The sequence below is a fragment of the Dermacentor albipictus genome, chromosome 2, assembly GCF_038994185.2.
Source record: "Dermacentor albipictus isolate Rhodes 1998 colony chromosome 2, USDA_Dalb.pri_finalv2, whole genome shotgun sequence".
In the NCBI taxonomy this organism is placed as follows: domain Eukaryota; kingdom Metazoa; phylum Arthropoda; class Arachnida; order Ixodida; family Ixodidae; genus Dermacentor; species Dermacentor albipictus.
The window spans coordinates 42,183,782-42,204,859 of NC_091822.1; the positions used below are offsets into that span (position 1 = coordinate 42,183,782).

Genomic DNA, 21,078 nt, shown 5'->3' on the forward strand with positions numbered 1-21,078 from the left:
CCGCAGAAATGCGGCATATATTTTTCCCTCTTCGTTCCTGCGTAAGAGCACAAAAACAAACCACAAGTTCTAACGTACTTTGTCACCTGTCAAGCGCAATGATTCTAAAATATTTTGTCTCAACCTCCTTTTCCTTTTTTTTGTTTTTGGGGATTAATTGGGATGCAATATCATTCATGAAAGAACCTGCACTTGTAAGGCTGCCTCCATCTAGGTCAATCCCTCATAGTGGGTAAGAGCCATCGTTTGGAAACAAAACAAGGCAAGACAATCCAACGGCAGGGAAGAAGAACAAGAATGGCTGATGCTTCTCAGAACGAGCCAGTACGGGTAAGTGGAGATTCACTGTTTTTCATGAAGGGGTTCATGAGGTTTTCATGAAGAGGAATCCTGTGATTTTATGAGCTGGAATTCAGGCCGGCACTAGCATCGTCAAGTGGCTTCCAAAAGGCGTTTTCAGATTCTCGTCTCCCCTCGTACCTGGGGTAGACATTTGTAATTCGATCGAAGGGCGTCTCCTTGTCGCTACGCCGAGGACTGGCTTCCCCCCCCCCCCCGACAGAAACAAAAAAAGCAAAGGATAATAAACTTACATATAGTTTGTTCCTGAAAATATTACATCATTCCGCGTAGGCGACAAAGAATGTGCCCGTTTGGACGAATCAATGTTTGGAGCGAAAGCGTAGAAAATAATTGTTACGTTCTTTTTCTGCGTGTGTTTCGCATAGCCATCCTGTGTATGATGTTGGTTCTTACGATAACATAAGTACAATAATTTTGATCTGTTTGGGAGAAATGAGAGGTGTTAAAGGTTCCTGGCAAACAAAATTGGAAGAAAGAAATGAACTGGTGAGGCGAAATTGCTCTTCCTTAGAGTCGGAGTTGGCCCAACACCGACGCGGCCTATTCAAATACTTGTAAAACGCCAAAACGCTTTTGTTAGGCAACCCCTGGACCGATTTTCATGAAATTTGTTGCATTTAAGAGAGAAAGCTAAATTCTAGTGACTGTTAGAGGCGACATTTCAATTTAGGGCCTGAATTTTAAGAAAGGAATTTTCGAAAATTCGGAAGCTGGAAAAAAAAATAGATGCACAAAGTTTATAAATTATTAGCTCTGCATCAAAAACAGATATCGCGATTCTGTAAACGGCATCGATTATATCATTCAAAGCTAACACACTCTATATGTCTATCTATATCTTACGTGAATTTGCTACGTTGTGCACAATAGTTCTGCAAAAGCTGTATTTCCATAATACATTCTTTTTTAGAAACACGTGTAACGTATCAGTTCTGTCCGCTTTAGATGTACTATCACATTCAATTCACAGAATTGTGACATAATTTTCCCTTGCTGACTTAGAGAGTTGTAAACTTGATAGTTTGGTTTTCCGAAAGTTTTAGATTTTCGCCAATTTTTAATAAAACATTGACAAACTAAATAAAAAATTCGAAACCAGGAATCACTAGATTTTAAGCTTTTCTTTTAAGTGCGACAAATCTCGTCAAATTTCGCGCAGCGGTTGTCGAGAAAAAAAAGAATTGTCCTTTTATATGTATTTAGATAGGAGCACCCGAGCTAAATTTTTCTCTTAAGCAAAGCCGCGAAACTACACCATTACGGCAGTTGTACTACAGAAGCGCGAAATTTTCATGAAATTCAAAAGAAACTCCTTTTTCTAGGAGCACATTTCTCGTTTTCAGCTTCTTCTAATCCATTTCAGTGCTATTTACACACTGTAGAACATGCCGTTCGACAGTGGGTATGAATTTTCTAGAAATTATTTCGTTTTCATTGTTGCCGAATTTTGTCATTGGCTCGGACAGTGATAAGACGCCTCGACGCCACCGGTATCATTGGCATCGGCAATTCGGTGCACGCCATGATAAGAAACTTGTCAAAAATCGAATGTCACATTGCAACATGCGGACCTTAATGCGACAAAACTGGTAAGCTGTCTTATGTTTGGCGTACCTTCCCACGCGAGCGTGTTTGTGTATTGTGTACGGCGTGGGGGGGGGGGGGGGGGGTGATGCAGTTGCCGCGTCTGTGCTGAGAGGTAGTAATACATTGTGTACTCGTATACCCTAACGAGAATGGATGATTGACAGAGTTTAGCGCAGGGTTCCTGTAATTCAGAAGGGCATAATAATGTTGCTGGAGTGAGGCGTTCAGCAAAGCATACTTTTGTGCTTTTTTGATGCCAGCTTGATAGGGTCTAGTTCATATGGTCGCCATGCTGGGTGTCCCTACTTAAAATTCACTTCACTGGTTTACAAAAGAATCGTACATGAGCGTTGGTAGCAACCATTGCGTCACATCCGCTTATAGGAAAGAGCAATGACACAAGCGGCCCCTCATAATTGAAAGCTATTCACCGCAGGTGATTCTCAAGTCGTTGACGTGAACATAATTTTTAAAAATGTAATTGAATCTCGCATCTTACACGGGGAATAAAAACGAACCGGCCTCTTTTTGTAAAACGCTTTATGTTCACTTTATGGTCTTTATTTAGCGTTCCGTCAAAAGCACTGCACTGAATCGATAGTTTCGTTTCTTTAAATTACTTAGGTGTCCAGGCCTACTGCAAAGGAGGTGACCACAAGAAAGGACTCCCTTGAAGTACTAAGGTATGCATTCTTATACATCGTTCTTAGCACTTCACATTGGAGAATTTACAAAAGAACAGTGTCTTGGATCAGAGCGAGTTGGAAGGCCTTCTTTCTTTTTGACATAAAAGAGGGACCCACAGCAATAACAAGAATGACACTAGCGCTCTCTTCTAACTGAATCTTTCAACGTGCGCCAAATAATATAGGGGGTCACAAAAACCAAACAGAAAATGAGACTGCCAGAAGCAAAGGAAAAACTCAGTAGTTACATGTGCGAGTTCATAGCTTTTTCTACATAAGGGATAACTGCACTACGTCCATGTGACCACTAATTTTTCTCAGACCACTTTTGACAGTCTCATTGTTTCGTTGAATTTTTTTGTCGTCTAGTAGATTTATGTGGCACACATTGTTGATAAACCGTCGGCTGAAAGACAGCTCCGGTATTTACTTTTTTATTGTGAATTTTTTTGATGTAAATCACGAAATGAATATATTGTGCTTACGACAGCTTGTGCTTAGGTGAACATATGTTTTTCACCATTCTAGAGCACTTTGTTCACTTGTGGCATTCTCTTGCGCTTTTCCGCTGCATGAAAACACAAGACGCAGTGGATCACAGATTCGATGCTCTGTAATCGAGCTTGGCCGCAAATGAAATTCTGGAGTGAGGAAGCGTAGGAGTCCCGAGCGTGTAACCATCAATCCTTAACTTGCGCCGAAGAATGCTTTATTTTAATTTCTGTTGTTTACAATATCCGATAGGAACACACTACGGATTACACACAAATAACTGGTTGGGAAAGTTTTCCACCTGACTTACGCAGAGATAACCTTTACTTTGTGCTTAGTAGGCCCTATGGCAATTACACATGATAATTACAGAGTGCACCACAATGCCTATTTTGCTATGCGTACAGTATGTTAAAATCACTATGAATAATAAACAGGCGCCACCTAATACCAACTACTGTACACCATCGACCACACACCAAGTACTAATTTGCCTATGATCGCCTGCTCTCCGCAATGTCGCAATGACTTTGAAAGAATAGCACAACTAACTGTGCGCCCTCTATTGGGTGCAGAAAGAAGTTCCACCCCAAGGAAGATGAGAACGCGTTGAAGATTGACGCGCGCACCGTGGCCGCTATCCTCGTGACGTGCTTGCTCCTCTTGCTGCTCGTCGGCTACGTTATTGGTGAGCTAGGGAGTCTAGATGTCTAGATTTGTGTTGTTTTAGGGGGGCGACAGCCTTTGAGAGGGTATTTGCCACATCGAGATAATTTTAGGGGTGACACTTTCCGATGAACTATACGATGTGGGCCTCAAAATGTCAAGAGACCAGCCCTGCAGACACACAACGTTGTCGGCAAGCGACGGTGACGTGAAAGTAGTAATGTTTTTTAATAAACATCGGCTTCAGCCACCAAAGTGACAAGGCCACCATAGTGTATGGCAAGGCAGTACAAGGACGTTTACTTTATATTTAGCAGCATTACTACCACGCACATAGAAAAATATACCTTATATTACGTGTAAATCAAGAGTAACAACAGCACTTACATAAGATTATGCTACTAAAAGCACAGTACCATGATCTATAACGTGTTGATTTATATTATTGAATGAATGAATGAATGAATGAATGAATGAATGAATGAATGAATGAATGAATGAATGAATGAATGAATGAATGACTTTATTGCCCGTAAAAGCAATTCTATGGTGGGCTTCCTGGTAAAAAGTTGCCTGCAGGCAACTTGGGGAGCCCGAAAACACATTAAAGGCAACAGAAGGGAGTGGGAGCTCAAATGATAATGGAAGGTGATTAGGCGTTAATTTACAAAAACGTATGTTTGCAAAAAGGAAGTATTAAATTTGAATAATTAGAAAAACAACCAGTATGTGTACATCATGAAATATTACACTTATACATAAGCCTTATAAGTTACTGAAAGCATTCTTATGAAACAAAAACTGAAAAAAGCACATTTAATATAGCACTACATTCTGTACAACACAAACTCAGAAAAAAAGGGTCACACTAAGCCTAACATAAGCACTATGGTAATAAACAAACAGAAGAATTAGTTTCACAGAAAGTAGTTTTGCGAGCTTCATCAGGACCGAAGATCTATTTTTCGTAAGGCGAGGTTGATGAGCAAACTTCAGAAGTGGATGTCGAAGCATATGTCGACCATAACTCGTTGTTGAGTGCGCAATGATCCATCGTTGAGGTGTCCTGGTGTCATTGGTTGCAAGATGTTCATGCAGACGAGCTATATTACGAATACTGCTTACCGTGTGCTTACAGCATACATACATGCACCTGCATACATCAGTGCCAAGGAATGTTGTAAAAGATTTTGCATTTTAAACAGATTAACTTGTGAACAGTGGCTGAGTAGGAACATCGTATGACTTATTACTTATCACGCATATTAATTTTCTGCAAGATAGAGACCATGACCATATCAATTTTGATGCTGTATACCGTACTTGAAAGCAGTAATGCAAATGTCTCAAAAATAACGCATTGCAAATTAGTGTTTCTATTTTGAAGTGGAAGATATTTAAGCCAGTACATTGCGCATACTACTTCGTACACTTTTCCAGCGAGGAAGTCGTAATGGCTTTTCCACAACATATGCTCATCAAAGAAGACACCTAGCGTTTTTTATGCGAAGCATATTACGAGAGCTCAACCCAGCTCCTCGGGCGCGGCGGTGTCGCCTTCAATACCACGTGACACCGTGACGTCACGACAGAGGAGAAACGGGGCTCCAACTCGCGCCGTCGCTCGCGGCGTCGCCCCCCGCATCGGACGCTGTGAGCGTCGAGCAACGCAGCGTTCGGCGCGACAACGAATTGCGCGCCTGAGCAAGCGCCGCACGCCTGAGCCGACGCCGACGAGACCGGCTTTTCTGCGACACTGCGCGTTAAAATAAAGGCTAGTATGCTTCGCATCCTGGGCTTAACCTTAGCTAAGCCACAGCCATTTTTTCTATCTACAATTTTAATTTTGGACCCCCTAATAGTAAGTCTGTTTGTGGTGTAATTTTCCTAATTTTAGCTTCTAACAAAACTACCTTAGTTTTCTTTGTATTACTTTTAAGGCCGTTTTCAAGAAAGCAGCCGTAGCCTTTCGTTAGACCAAAGTGGGCTGTCAGTGTGGGGCTATGTGCATTCTCTGATTTAAATAGCGAAGAGGCGCGTCATCACCATAGATAACATATTTTGTGTTAGGATCGACATTAGCCAAGTTATTTATGTAGAAGTTAAGAAGAAGGGGTCCGAAGGTGCTTCCTTGGGGAACACCAAATTTGAATGGCCTTACCTGTGATACAGTTTGAAGTTGCACTTGCTGCCTCCTGTGTTTCAACTACGACGTGATTAACTCTAGAGCTATGCTCCGTAAACCATAATAAGTTACGTTTTGAAACAATAGAGCATGCTTTATACTGTCAAATGCATTACTGTAATCTGCAAATGCTCCTGGGACTTAACCCTTTGAGGGTCGATTTCTTTCGCCACATGTGACCACTCAGGGTCGATTTTTTTTATTGCTCATTTAAATTCTTCAGAGGGAGCTATTTCGAAAAAAAATTACTGTAATTTTTCTAGGGTGACCGTTAAGTGAGAAAAAAATGTTTGGCGTTGGCATATATGGACTGTTTATTCAAGAAAAACAATAAAAATAGCAAATAAAGTTATAAGATTTTCAAAAAATTGGCGCATTGTTATACACAATGTGCACACGAGAAAAATACACAAGAAGAATGCGCACACGAAATTTTTTTGCAAGTCTCAAATGTTCCTTTTGCACTAATACTTCTTCAGCGTGTGGTATTTCTTGAAGCATGGCTCCACGCAGAGCGGTTTGTTGCACTCAGCGCGCATGTACCTTGTATGGTATGAAGGGCTTTATTTAGGTCCTGAGGGATCAGTCTGTCCTCGCGATGTTTTTGCTGCCGAGTGGTGTTGGCGCAGACATGGCACCTCCTCTGGGTACTGCTTCCCTGAGGAGACGTGGGAGGCAACTTCGGAATAAAGGGCCAAAAAAGGAAACGCATGCACGGCGGCATCCTTCGTATGCGGACCCCTGTGAGCAACAACCGAGCGGGTAACAGGCGGTCACCCTTTGAGTGACAAGAACGAAATAGCCATCAGTTTTGCGAGCAAAAGAAGCCGAAACCGCGTGCGGAACAAAACCGAAACTAACCGCCGCGCGCCCGCGAGCGCGCCAATGCGCGAGCGGTAGCAGACGCGCCGGAGCAAGAAAAAAGTATAGAACGAAAACTGAAAGAGAGAGACGCGAGAAAAAAATTTCATGTATTCCCACATAGTAGCACCACATGCCAGGCAAGAAAAAGTTAGGAAATTAGCGCGCGTTTTAAACGTACAGACGGCGCCGTAAATATACGGCATCGACCATTTTCGGACCTGTTCGCGGCGCCGTATATTTACGGCGTCGACCCTCAATGGGTTAAGAATGCACATCCAGCTACCTAAGCATGAATCCTTTTTTGCTCAAGGAGGGCAATATCAGTGGACAAATGTTTTTGAAAAGAAAGTAGCAACAAGAAATTAATATCTTTCTTCCATAAACATTGGCAAATGACACGCAATAATGATAATTTCCTTCAATGCTTTCGAAAAGATAGGTAATATTGAAATTGGTCTTTAATTAAACATTCGTGTTTTATCTCCCTCTTTAAGTATAGGAAAGACTATGGCACTCTGCATTTTGCGCGGGAACACAACAGAAGAAAGACAGAGATTGTACATATGCATTAAAACTAGAGCTAGCAAATCAATACTATACTTCAGTAGTCTGATTTGTAAATTAATAATGTCGCATGACATACTATTCCTCAATACAAGAAAAATGGTGACTACTTCAGACACACTCATAGGGCACAAAAATGCTGTCCCGACACTTTGACAGTTGTTGACAGGCGTTAATCTTCAATGGTGGGTTGTCGATTTGAGTAAGTATATTTACTGAGTGCTTCAGCCAGACACTCTACTGGTATTTCCTTTCCCTCGCGTATGATGCATTGTATCGTACAACCTTTGGTTGAAACGTTGTATAGCGATTTCAATTACTCCCATACCGTTTGCTGTAATTTTCACACGATTGAAATAATTCTTGTCATAAGATGTTTTCGCTTGGCTTAGCTAAGAATGGAGCTTGTTACGGAACTTCTTAAATGCTTCAAAGTCAGCTATGTTACGGGATGTGATAAGGTTGTCACAATTTATTTTTGAGTTGAATATGAGTATACCGTTGATTTGTTATCTCTGGTTTTGGAATTTTAGCTCCCCACTTTTTTCTCATGCGGCAAGAGAGATAGAATGAACTTTTGTTCTAAGCACGAGCAGTTTGTGTCTTAGGTGGGCGGCCTTCTTATTCCACGTAGAAGTGAGCCATGGCCATCTCCCGCGCGCATTCGGTCAGACTGCGCTGTCTATTACGGTCAGGATCTGTTACCTTGGCCTGCCACTGTTATTCGGATAGCATTTGGGTGTCTACGGGGGCACCTTTTCATACACATCCCATTACCATATGGTATATGTTGTCTAGAACATCACAGTACTTGCAGATAATAGGTGCTCAGTGGGTGAGTTTCCGTTCAATAAGATACCATGGACATAGGTATTGGTTTAAATTTCTCGAGGCCTACTGCCTCTTCCCTATAGTTTCGCCAGGATGAGGCGGCGATTAAGTTCTGTCTAGCTTGTAGTGTTACAAAATATCGGTGCACTTTTGGGGGAATGCATCCTTCCTCCTTTGCGCGCCCTGTGAGAAGGTCGGTGAACCTGAGCTCGGGGAGATCATGCTGCATCACTCTCCGACATGGAACTCATGAAGCTCCTCTAGCCCGCCTTGGTTGCTCAGTGGCTATGGTGTTTGGCTGCTGAGCATAAGGTAGCGGGATCGAATCCTGGCCACGGCAGCCGCACTTCGATGGAGGCGAAATGTGAAAACACCCGTGAACTTAGATTTTTGTGCACGGTAAAGAAACCCAGGTGGTCGAAATTTCCGGAGTCTTCCACTACGGCGTGTCTCATAATAAGAAAGTGGTTTTGGCACGTAAAATCCCTTAATTTACTTTTTAATAAAGCTTCTCCAATTACGGGAGTTCAGAAGACGAAATATTGGAATAGGTGAAGGAGAAGATGACAGGAGGCACACAAAGCCCGGCAATTTTTTAGATGCGCCTAGATTACGCAGGTACCGTAAATGAAAATTTCATTGCCCATTCACACAGGAAACATAACACTCGAAACATACCACCAGGTAAAGACCGCATAAACAACAAGATGATCCACAACCTAAGCAAGGAGGCGGCAGAATACCTCCTACAAACCATCAACGAAAGTGGGGAAAGCATACCAATTACAACAATCCCGAAACACGCGAAGGTCATCATGATGCCGAGAGCAAACAAGCCACAAGGGATAGGGAAATGCGACGCATATTCCTGACATTATGCGCAAAAAAGCTGTACGTGCATATGCTCCTTAACAGACTAACTCCATAAATTGAACAAAGCAGATAGATGCCCGACACCAAGTATGGTTTGCGCCCCCACTTACCCACTAATGTCATCTTGCTACAAATGAAGGAGGACGTTATCGATCCTTAGGCAACGAGCAAGAGCGCAATCCGGACCATGTGCATGAACGCAGCTATTTACAATGTCTCTCACAAGGTGGTGTTGAAAAATCTCCAGGACAGGCACTGTGGCGCAAAAACACGCCGCTGCATACAAAATTTCCTCACCATCCGTACAGGCGTGGTTGGCCTGGACAGTCTGAAATCGGAGAAGCTTGAAATTGCGGACAAACGAACTCTGCAGGGGTCAGTGATCGCACTTCTCCTTTTTAACATAGTCATGCTGAAAATACCAAATGTGTTGAAAGGAATACACGGAATAAACACGCCCTCTGTGGAGATGACATGCCCATCTGTACAACAGGCAGATACCCAGGAACTCAACAGGATGCACTGCAAAAAAAAAAAGAAAAGCGGTGGATAGGACGGAAACGTACCTCAAGGCATGCGGGCTCGCGTGCGCACCGGAAAATCTGAGCTTCTCATAATAAAACAGAGAAGCAGAGGAAGACCACCAAAGTTTCGATCCAAGAACCACAGCTCTGCCTGAATGGAGTGAAAATGTCTAAATTTGCGTCGCTCAGAATTCTCGGTCTATATATTCAAAAGAACGAATCAGGCACAGTTACCCTTCCCATACTACAAGAAACCGTCGTGCAATTAGCAGACCTGTTACGACGGGTAGCAAACACATAGCCCGGTTAGAAAGAACAAGATACAGTCAGAAAAACTTGAGCTTTCATGATCAGCAAAAACACCTGTGTTTGACCTCAAGGGTGTGGAAATTGAAAGACCATCAATATTGCCATAGGGATCTCCAGACGATCCCTACACAACGACTACGGCGGTTACGTCGCCAGAACATCTGGGAGAAGCTACACGAAGCACACAAATTGAACCAACTCGAGTGCTTCAAACCTGCTGAAACAGGTAGGGAAACACTGAGAAGATTAGGATAAGCTGAAGGTATGCAACTGCGCGACGAGAAAAAGATAATCCCGGAGACAATTCGAGAGTACATCTCTGTAGCCCCCATTTTAAGAAATAGTCCTCCAATCATCAACGAAGAAAGAAGAAAATCCAGAATAGAAACACTCTGAAAAACATACGGTTGAAATCTAGACGCAGGACACACCGATGGAGGAAAATAATCGGAAACTCTAGTACATGCTATCAGCGTCGCCAAGGGCGAAGAGAGAACGGAAGCTAGCACTTTAAGAAGATAAATATATACTGTATAAGAAGCAGCAATTGCCCTAGTCATCTCAACCTGCGGGTAGGAAGCAATGATGCTCACTGATTCACACGCGGCTGGCCAAAATATTCACAAAGATGAACCTCTCTGAAACCCTCAAAAATCCTCCCAGCTACGGCAAAGAAGCACCTGCCAGATATATACATGGTTTGGACTCCGGCCCACGAGTCGCTGCTGGGGAATGAGGCAGGTGACACCTCTGCGCGAGCACACGTTAGCCGGGCTTTCCCTTATGCGGCAAATAAAATTTATTTGGTAGGAGACACGAAACTTGCCAAGAAAGATATTAAACGGATCGTCAGGATCCGTCGTGCGATAGACATCGTCCCACTTAATGAGGCTTAGCTCTGCCCGAAAATGCTAAGGCCGAATTGGTGTAATCAGCAGGGCGGTTTGCTTTACGGTTTGCTAAAATGTTTATATCAATATATTCGCCCCCATACATCATTATATTAATATTCAGAGGTGTAAAAAGTAACTTTTTTAAACAAGAACAAATACTCAGCATTACTAGATGGTAGGCGCTAGAAAGTGGAAAATACAGTCCGTCCATAAGAACAGAAAACTCCTCGTATTATTTAGTTGTAACGAAGAGCTCTACGTAGCACATTGCTTAAACTTTAAGTTGATAAGCAAGCTGACGCCTCCAACTTGTGCAGTTTTTCTACATTGGGTAAAGCACTAGCAATTAAGGAAGTTCAAAGGAAGCAAGTTCGGATCATATTCTGTTTCTCAGAGCATTCTGACGGTGAAGTAGAAGCGCAGACTACCAAAAAATATGTCAAGGTAATGAAATTTGTGTTTGGCTGGCTGGCAATAAACGGGAAGCATCGCACATATATCTGTGCGCAGAAACAACCTAATCGGTGCATGCAACGATTGGGAAGACACTGCATTCATTACCCATCCTAATTATTACACCAGGTGCCCAAAGTCAGTTGCTAATGTTATCCCTAGCACACGTTCGCCTTCACCTTTGCGTACGAAAACCTTCCCGATGCAATCACACGCAAAGCAATAGTGTATTTAACGCAATAGCGTTAAGGAGCTCGTGTCGCAGAAAAGCCGGTGCCGTCGGTGTCGGGTGTCGGCGTCCGCGGCGTTGACCGTGAGCGATAAATCACGGCAGGCACTTCATAAATAAAAAGAAACTTCCAAGATGGGCTGGGTGGGAATCGAACCAGGGTCTCCGGAATGTGAGACGGAGTCGCTACCACTCAGCCACGAGTTCGATACTTGAAAGCGGTACAAACGCGCTTCTAGTGAACGCGGTGTTGCCTTAAAAACGTGCCGTAGAAAGTTATACTGCGGTGTATATCGGTAATTATGAGCATGTAACTTACAGAAGTCGCATTTACACGAGTAGCGAAGTACGTTTCCGCTACATTTCTTCTGCGCTTACCGCACACGCAGAGCCATCTTGCGGTAAACACAGAAGACCCCTCCTCTCAATGTACGGCGCTGCCCCGACAGGTGGCGCGCCATGCGCGCATTGGGCCTTGCTGTGCGCGGACCGGTGCCAGGCGCGTTGCGGCCCCGACTCCCTCTCCCCTGACGACGCTTCGCCGTGCTCCCACGCGGGTTGCAGAATCAAGCGCCGTTCCTTTCTTTAGATTACTATCTCTCTATCTCTCTGCCAGTGCCGATCACGACGTTTGGCTGGCGTAGATCGTTTCCCCCTCCGAGACACCGAGTTCTTTGGTTCGTTCCGTTTGCTCAGGCGCACGTTTCGTTGCCGCGCGAAACGCTGCGTTGCTCGACGCTCTCCGTGTGATAGGTGGGCGCAAAGTTCGATGCGGGGCGCCTCGTAAGTGATCCCTGCGCCGTAGCGCTTTGTTTTACACCCCTTGGCGGGTCGATGTGAACACTGTCGCGTTCCACTCTTGAAGGCGAAGCTTAAGCGTCCACCAATTTTTCTTTAGTCCATGGCTTGGTTGCACGAAGTGGAGCCCTGTTTTGCGCTGTCAAGTTTTCTGTCATATACAGATCAGATTGGACGGTCAGCCGCATCTTTCTTCTGCAAGCCATTGTTCTTTCACATAGAGATGGGCAAAGCGAACAATAATTGCAGGAATCTGATCAGTTTTAGACGCCATTGTATGAACCACTGAGACGACATCTTCAGTTAGTAGCGGAAGCCTAAGTTTGGAAGCAATCTTGTTGATCTCTGTCATGAGACATTAATATTTTTGCCACTTCAAACCATGAATTTCGGTGTTTAGCTTACGAGTCTGGAACTCCAGGTTATTAATGGCAGTACATACTCTTTGTATCTCGGGATCTACTTTGACCTCTTCAGTCATTGTTTCCCTAGAGTTCATTTTCTTTAGTTGAGCGTAACGATTTCATACCACCTTATGGATTTCATTGTATTTTGGTGATATTAGGCTAAGAGAATATTAAATGTCACTGACCCTTTCCTTTAGGGGAAACAACTTATCTAGCTTACCGTTGAGGTCGAGCCGCAATATATCAATTTTCGGTTGTTTACATTCTCATCCAATGGAAGCGCACTTTTTCTCCTGTAACAGTCCGCACATTTCAAGTTCCTTTCGTATGCTTCTTCCTTAGACTTAAACGGGGATTTTGCGATTCGACAACAAGATACAGTATGGTATTGGCGACAGCACAGCACTACGTAACGCTATCATGTGCTTGTCGTGTAGCTTAGCATCTTGTACAATTGACTGTTGAAAGGGCCATTTCAAAACACACTGCGTACAGTTATACAGATTTACCATCCGTTAAGGCACGTAACGCAAGACGTTAAAAGATGAAGTGGCAGCAATAGCGGCGAAAGGAAATTGCTAGCATTAACTAAGAGTCTCATAGGTTTAACTGTGCAACCCGCGTAAGCTGAAATAATTTGATGTGATAACAGAAACGTAAATTGCAGCGCACATATTCAAGATATAGGTAAGTCTCTCCCGCATTGCAGCAAAATTATTTTAAAGTAAATTATTAACCCGGCCACCAACTTGGGTGCATGTCAAAGCATAACAAAAAAGGTACGAATTCGTTGAAATTTCTACGTGGATTGGATACCAACATGGCTGCTTGCGAAATTCGGTGGCAAATACGGGTGGAAGTATTCGTATTGCCACCACTGAAAAACAGTGCTTGTAGACACCATGTGGTGAGTGAGTTTCCTTCTATATGGAGCAAAAATGGCTAGAACTGTGCATACTTCCCGTCAATTTCTTCCAACGCTATGAGGCAAAGCCACTCTTTTGCGTACATAAGCGCCGATGTTGAAACAGTGAATTTACGCTTCTGCCACCATGCTATATTAATGCGAAATATTTTTTGCCCACCTTAGGCACATGGAGTCTCTCTGTATTTTTATGACGTCTTCATGCCTTAGCGGTTGTTTCTTTAACTAAATCGCATTTGAATGGGTTCAATGATATATGGTTTACATGAACTGACTGCATGGCATGACATGAATACACTCTTACGCAACGTGATGCCACCATGGCCATTATGTATGACATGTTATGACGTGTATGCGTAACATAACTTCTATATTATGACTGAATTACGCAACGTGCATTTGGGTAAATATTTTACGGCAGATAATGTTTTTTCGGTCATTTCTCGCTCCATCATGTAATTCCATATACCTGAGGCATTTGAGGCGTATATTGAAATAAATTGCAGTGACTCCAGAATGTAAGGGCTGGATTTGAATTGCCATGCACAGCAAGCACTATTCTTCGATAGTTCAGTTGAAACTAGCAAGGCTACCATTCGTGTGGTAGCGTTCAAAGCACGGCCCTGCGTAGAGAGCCTTCTCGCACCACCAGGACCCGATCCTGGTTTCCTTGAAGACGTTTTTTTCCATTTCCGTCTTGCCGTTGAACCGTTTCATGTTCAGGGGAAGTCCTGGCCGCCTTTTCTTCTCGGTACCGCTGTTATGGGAGTACTTGTTGATGATATCCTGAATAAGTTACAGCCTGTAATACAAATGAGATGCTCTGCCCCCTCCTGTATGATACAGGACGAATGAATTGTAGGCTGCCTCATACAATAAGCATTGGAAGATCTTCTGTTATGAGATCTTTTTTTCGGTTCCACAGCACTCAGCAGCTAGACAGCATCTGATCTGCCCTGTCGACTCCTCCCATTGTATAGTTATAATCCAGAAGAACAACTGACTTCATGGTTTGGTTGCCCATTTCCTAAGTGAATGGCACCATTTCAGCACCGTGGGCCATAGATAAAACCGTAACCAGCTTTTTATTCATCCACAGTACTGCCAAACACTTGCCCCTTTAAGAGGCATTCATCTCTTCTTTCTTGAGCTTTGGCCTGGTGAAACCAGGAGGAAGGTCTTTGCTAGTGGCTTGTGTTGTGCCATAGATATCGGTAGAGCTCTTGAGAAGGAAGTCAACCAGTTCTAGTGATGTGTAGAAGTTGTCGACTGTGATTCAGTAGTCATAGTGTGGCAAGGGCTCCGCAGGATTCAGTAGAACGTTCATTGCTATTCCAAAGATTTCTATTCCTAGTGACGAGACCTCAAGGTGAGTACATTTCCCTGTATGTATTACTGAGTTTCGAGTATAGCCGCTTTCATAATCACACAGCAAGAATGGCTTGATGCCGAGCCTTGCTCTCTTCAAAGGCATGTACTGCTTCTCACTAAGCCGTCCTTTGAATAGCAACAAGCTCTCGTCGACACTTACGTCACGCTCAGGCACGTACAACGTGTGGTACTTGTTCAGAACCTCCTGGTAAACCGGCCAGCTTTTTCCGAAATGAGTTTGAGGGTGTTATTCCAAATTTTCAAGGGTCGCGTTTTCAAGAAAGCGCAACATTCTGCTGACGAGTTGGAACCAGTTTCTGGGCCTAATCTCACCAAAGAGAGGAGTCTCAAGCAGCCTGTTTCTCGACTAGCACATCCTTTCATTTGGTTTCAGTACAATGGCCTGCAGCAACAATAGGCTAATAGAAACATGAAGTTCTTCTCCCGTAAGTGAAGACCATATTCAGAAGCGGGAATGTTGGCCCAGGTTACTCGAAGTCAACAGCTGAGACGCGTACTGGTTTGTCTCTACTACGATAGCATCAAGCATTTCATCATTGAAGTAAGCCTCAAAAAGCTCAAATGGTTGAAGGGACAGCGTACTGTGATTGTCACCCACGGAGAACCCGTGAATTCAAACTCTGTGTGGGATGTTGTCGGGGTATATGCGGTACCATGCGCGGGACCGGGCCATCCTATCATCGCTGCTTTCTTTCGCTTCAGAGTTGCTGTGCGTAAAAATTTCATCACTATCTTCTTCGCTTGAAGAATCAAACACCAACATCCTCACCACTCGCGCTTTCATCATCTGAAGGAGAAATATTTCCCGCAGAAAAACGCCGCACGAATGTGTTCATGCTTGTTCGTAAAGCACGGGAAACACAAGGCACAAACTCCGCCATCTAGTGTGTACACTCTCATTGAGTAATAGCACCAATGACGGAACCCGTGCTGCCAACTATTCTTGAAATCGAAAAGCAAATTTGACGTCCTGGGTTTGTCAAAAGCCTCTTGAAACATTGCGAAGGACCCATGACGCCCACAAGTCGCCATAAGGCAAAAAAACTGGCGACTGCTCATGGCGAGCTTAGGTCATCATAAGCCGTTAAGGGGTTAACGTGCAGCTAAATCTAAGTGAGCAGGTGTTTTCACAGTTCGTCCCCACCGAAATGCGAGCGCCGTGGCCGGTATTCGATTCCGCGATCTCGTGCTTATGAGCCCAGCTCTATAGCCACTAAGCAACCGCGGCGGGTGATCTACTGCCTGAATGACTTGGTGTGCATTTTTCGGCGTCAGTTTAATATCACTTTAACATAGAAGGATCAAGTGCAGATAGTATCCAGAGAAGGCCCCCAAGGTGATATTGTATTATGCTTTCTACGTCAAGTGATACAAGCCATGTTATGCGTCGTGGTCTTTGACCATTAGGTATGCGATCGTGGCCGTGTATGCCATGGCATGTCATTCATGTGCCTCCATGGATACATGTTATAAATGTACCTGGTGTTCACGACATCCAAGCTACGCAGGTGTTGTCATGCGTGTGTGTCTTTCGTGTTCCGCATGACAGGACACGTAATTAAGACGTCATGCATGCATGCCCATTCTTGTCATGTCATACCATGTCATTCATGTCATGCACGAATTTCGTGACATGTATTGTTATCTATGCCATTTCACATATGTCATGTTATGCATGCCTACCAATGTCATGTCGGCACTTCATGTCATGGAGGCAATCTCAATCTTGTCACTGCACGTCGTGCTATAGATGACATTACATGTCATTCATCTCATGCCACGCGTGTTACGAAAGCAGCGGATTGCTATCTTCATGACATTGAAGGTAACGAAAAGTCGGCGTCACGTACGTGTAGTTAGCTTCCCTGGAGAGCGGAGGAACATTTAACTGCGCGAGCAGCGATGTGAGCTGCGAAACGAAAATTAGGCGCTACTGTTTGTGAGCCTTCTCTCAGCGCCACCTATACAACGCGCCTGCCTACTACGTGGCGCTTAGTTCATTTCACCGCGAATGAAAGACACAATGATGCCATGATCGAGAGTAATCGTGTGGCCGCAACATACATTCTGCATGACTGCACTTGCTTGGCCGGCAAAAAAGTTTTCAGCGCCGAATTTACCACAAAACGAAAGTAATATACTTACATTTACGTTTTTGTTTCAGCGGGAGGCAAGCCGGTGGAGCGTACAAAAGAGGGTAAGAATGATGACCGGTTTTTCGATTTACTAGTGCATTCGAAGCACTCATGTGCGTATTGAGTGTGCGGGAAACAGAAGCGAAAAAGGCATAAAGAATTGAGCAACGCCAACTGACCGCTTTTTCTCTTCTTGGCCAATTTGCTGTATGCAAATGGTTCGCCAGCGCAACCAGCCGCGGTAGTTGACTGACTAGGCCGTTCCACGAGCACAAGTTCATGGGTTCGAACTCGGCCGCTGCGGCCGCATTCCGATAACGGTAGGAATGAAAAAACGTCCGCATGCCCTGCAGTGGGTACATGCTAAAGTTTATACCGGACACTTTCACTATGAATTCCATTGATTAGCCAATTCTGCACTTTATTGACGCTGAAGTGAACGAGTTAATTTATTGTCACCCCGTAAGAGCCGGCTCTTCAGGGCTGAGTTTTGCTACAAACATAAAGCGAAGCGCACTGTGCGAGCGCTCGCGGACATTGCAGACCATGGCTGTGTTGTCAAATAGCTATCGCAATGTATAGAACAGCAAATATGCGGGATTTTCAAAGTTAAAGTAATATTAGGGACCATGCCACGCTAGCTACGTAATATGTGCTTGCGCAGGCGGACGCAGTTTTCAGACAGAGCCACCAAACACGTCATTAACTAAAACATCTGAGATCAATTTTTCTGCCCTCACGATTGTGATGTGCAGTGCGGAGGCTATCTCACGGCAGTATGAACCACCACGGGCTCGGGCGTAGCGGGCCTCACGATCGCGTCAGTCATCGCCTCGCTTATCTAGTTCCGCTGCGCGCGCGAGTTCTTGGCCTGCAAAATAGTGGCGAGCACTGTGCCCGCAAGGAACACAGTATTGTTCGACGTTTACGGAAACATTTTATTTGCCTCCGGTGACACCCAGCCATGCCTAAACGCCCTGTCGCGGTGCGGAGCGGAACGAAAGGAAGCTCCTGCACCAAGGACGAAAATAGTGACAAAGGGCGTTGCTAGCATGTCGATGCAGCACTATGGCCCCGCACGACATGCCGCTAGAAAAAAACTGTCCCTGCGACTATGAAGCCTTCTGTACCCTCGCGATGACCAATTAGTCGGCTCGCGAGAGCTCGGGCAATCTCCGTCGGCTTGCGCCTCCAATAAGTGAGGTGAGGTACGACCCTTTTGTCCCCCCTCATGGGAGACCTGAGCCCAGGTCGTTAAACTTTGCCGGATTTAAAATAAAGTTGTTTCCATCCATCGCTGTTGTCGCTCGCCTTGCCGATCTCACTGGTCACGCCACTGCAGGCACATGGGACGGTGCGGTGGTCTGCGCGAAGTGCCACCGCCGAAAACCAGTCCGTTAAGAAAGCCACTCCCGAAAACCGCCGTCGGTGAAAAGGCAGAGGAGTAGGGATGACAGCATAAGAGAATGCCTGCCCAAAGGTGCCAAGGCATACTTGGATCTCAGCAATGTTTATATGCGAAACTTTCAGACAATCACATTTCCAGAAAAGTTCGCTTTGTTTGATTCTCCTGGAGCGCCTCTCTTACGAGAAATTCATGACAGAATTTTACACTGAGCCAGCTAATTTCATCCCCATTCAGGGGCATGAATCTCGACAAAGTCTCAAACCGTGTGGGAACGTCAACGTGCTAGAAAGGAAAAAAAATGTGGCCATTTTGCCCGACAGGCCAAGCATCGATTGCAATTAAATATTTGTAGAGAGCTATACGAAGTAAGGATAGTAGTTTATTGGCCCGTTTAAACTTGCAACCATTCGCCTACTAACTAAATTACCAAGAATGGTGTTACGCGCACACGAGAAACATGAATATATCTCACTCATTTACCGCCCAGCCTCGCTGTCAGAACGCTGGCGGGGGAATGCGCGGCAGCAAAAACGAGAACATTTACCGTTGTGCTGCCCCTCGCTTTAGCGCTAAGCGGTGAGAAGACAGCGCCACGCGGTGCTACCGGCACTCGACGCAGTCTGTTCCCATCGCAGATTGTTCCAAGTGAGGGCCCGCACGGCCGCGCGATACGCAGCCGCCGGAGGAGTCTTGCCCGATTTGCTACCTGACCGCTCCGCTTTCCTTCCTTGCGTGCGCGCGCGCGATTGAGACACCCTCGTCGGCTCACCCTAGCAGACTTTCACTAGAATATACGGCATACGGCGCGCAGTGACGATATAATCATGGTTTCACATATGTAACACGACGGCGACAATGGCAGAAATGCGCCGGGGTTGTCCATATATTGCTATTCCAATAAAAACATTAATTACTTGTTTTCGCCGGCTGGTAGCAAGGACGTAGCTGTTACCATCTACGTCTAGCTTCCAAGCAACATGTCACATGTAAGCTACCTGACAATGGTGGTTTGATGTGTCGAGATGTGCGCCCCTGAATGGTGATATGAATGCCCTGAATGTGAGATTTGATGATGAGTACGTCGAACAAAACTGCTCCTGGAGAGTGAGAGTGAAGTTGTCTGAAGATATGATTCCCTTCGAGTTTCGTATATAAACATATACGACAATCGCGATAAGAAAAAAAAATCACCATGAAGTTCTTTGTTACTATCCGTTTGTTTTTATTCTGTCCGCAAATGGCACAGAAATTGCTTTCGCAATTACGTTTTACGTCACTAGCTTAGCGATTTCTTAAAAATCACTGTTAGTTTAACTTTGAAGACTGTGTGTAACTAATCGACTTATGCAGCTGTCAGCTTGAGTGTCTTAAGTACCATACTTAAAGAAAGCTAACTTGAACTCTTTGACAATTATGAACTCGTACGTGTAGTCCACTGATAAAAAAAAAATATTTACTCCTGCCATGCTTGCACATAGGTGAGGGTGTGCAGGGCGCTTAGGTAAGAGTACCCATCACGCTGGGAAATTGTCGCGCTGATTCACGAAGCAGAATCAGGGGTTGAAGCTATTGGCGTCACGATACCCGGCCCGAAATTTTCAATGACAAGGCTGTACAAGGCTGTGACAAAGCGAGGACGTCAAAATCACTGTTGCCTAATCGAGAACTTCCCTATCAGATTATATGGCAGTCGGGCGAGGTGACATGACGTCATGTATCGGAGTCAAAAGGCCTTCTGCTATCTAAGTGGCGTTGGATTGGCTGCGCCAGTAGTGACGACGTTGCCCCCTGTCGCAGCCCAGCACGCGCGGAGCGGTTTTTTTCCGGCTCCGAAATGGGTAGTCCACGTGCCATACGGACACCTTAGGAGCAGGCAGCATTCGATCAGCAACGCTGCGTGCAGAACCGGGAATGAGCTCGCCTAAGCCGTGCCGATGCTGCAGCCAGGGCACAAGAACAGGCTCGTGCAACCGAGCGCAAGCAGCAACCGTGTACCGAGGATTCAGCATCGAACCAAGCCGTTATTTAATGAACTATAGAGCTTAATCCAGTAATAAACACCGGGGCCGCACGTTTGATCTTCGCTGGTTAACCACCTGTACGTAGTACTTGGGCGGTAATGTTTATATCGTTCTGTTAGCTTTTACAGCGTCAGCAGCACGCAGCAACGCTGAAAGTATTCGAAATAAAACTATAAGGAAGAACGAATGGATAAGACAGTGCTTTTACAAAATAAATAGCTTGCCGTTCATGTCATGTGCGAATTGAGTTGCTAATCATAAACAGTGTACAGAGGAGTGCAGTTGCAATTTCTCAATAATATGTATGGAAAATCATATCACATGACACGTATTTTTCCCCCTTAATCTTTATTTTTACAACAAAGGGGTATATGGCTAGCCTTTTCGCCCGTCCGTCCGTCCGTCCGTCGCCTGTACGCCGTAAGACCCCTTAAACTTTGTAATGTAGCCACACTCTCCTCCTCCGCCTTCAC

General features: G+C 44.8%; 1 protein-coding gene across 5 annotated transcripts in view; it reads left to right on the forward strand.

Annotated features, from left to right (window-relative positions):
• The first annotated feature begins 244 nt into the window (after positions 1–244).
• The window catches only part of LOC135912769 (uncharacterized), a 48,021-nt gene continuing 27,187 nt past the window's right edge, over positions 245–21,078 (forward strand). For 3 of the 5 annotated variants that reach the window (XM_065445300.1, XM_065445302.1, XM_070532848.1), the window contains exons 1-4: positions 245–330; positions 2,575–2,633; positions 3,704–3,816; positions 17,206–17,238. In XM_065445300.1, coding sequence (XP_065301372.1) covers positions 298–330; positions 2,575–2,633; positions 3,704–3,816; positions 17,206–17,238 — 238 coding nt within the window. In that variant the 5' untranslated portion in view covers positions 245–297. The remainder of the gene's footprint in view (positions 331–2,574; positions 2,634–3,703; positions 3,817–17,205; positions 17,239–21,078) is intronic. The other 2 variants (XM_065445301.1, XM_065445304.1) reach the window with 1 other exon arrangement.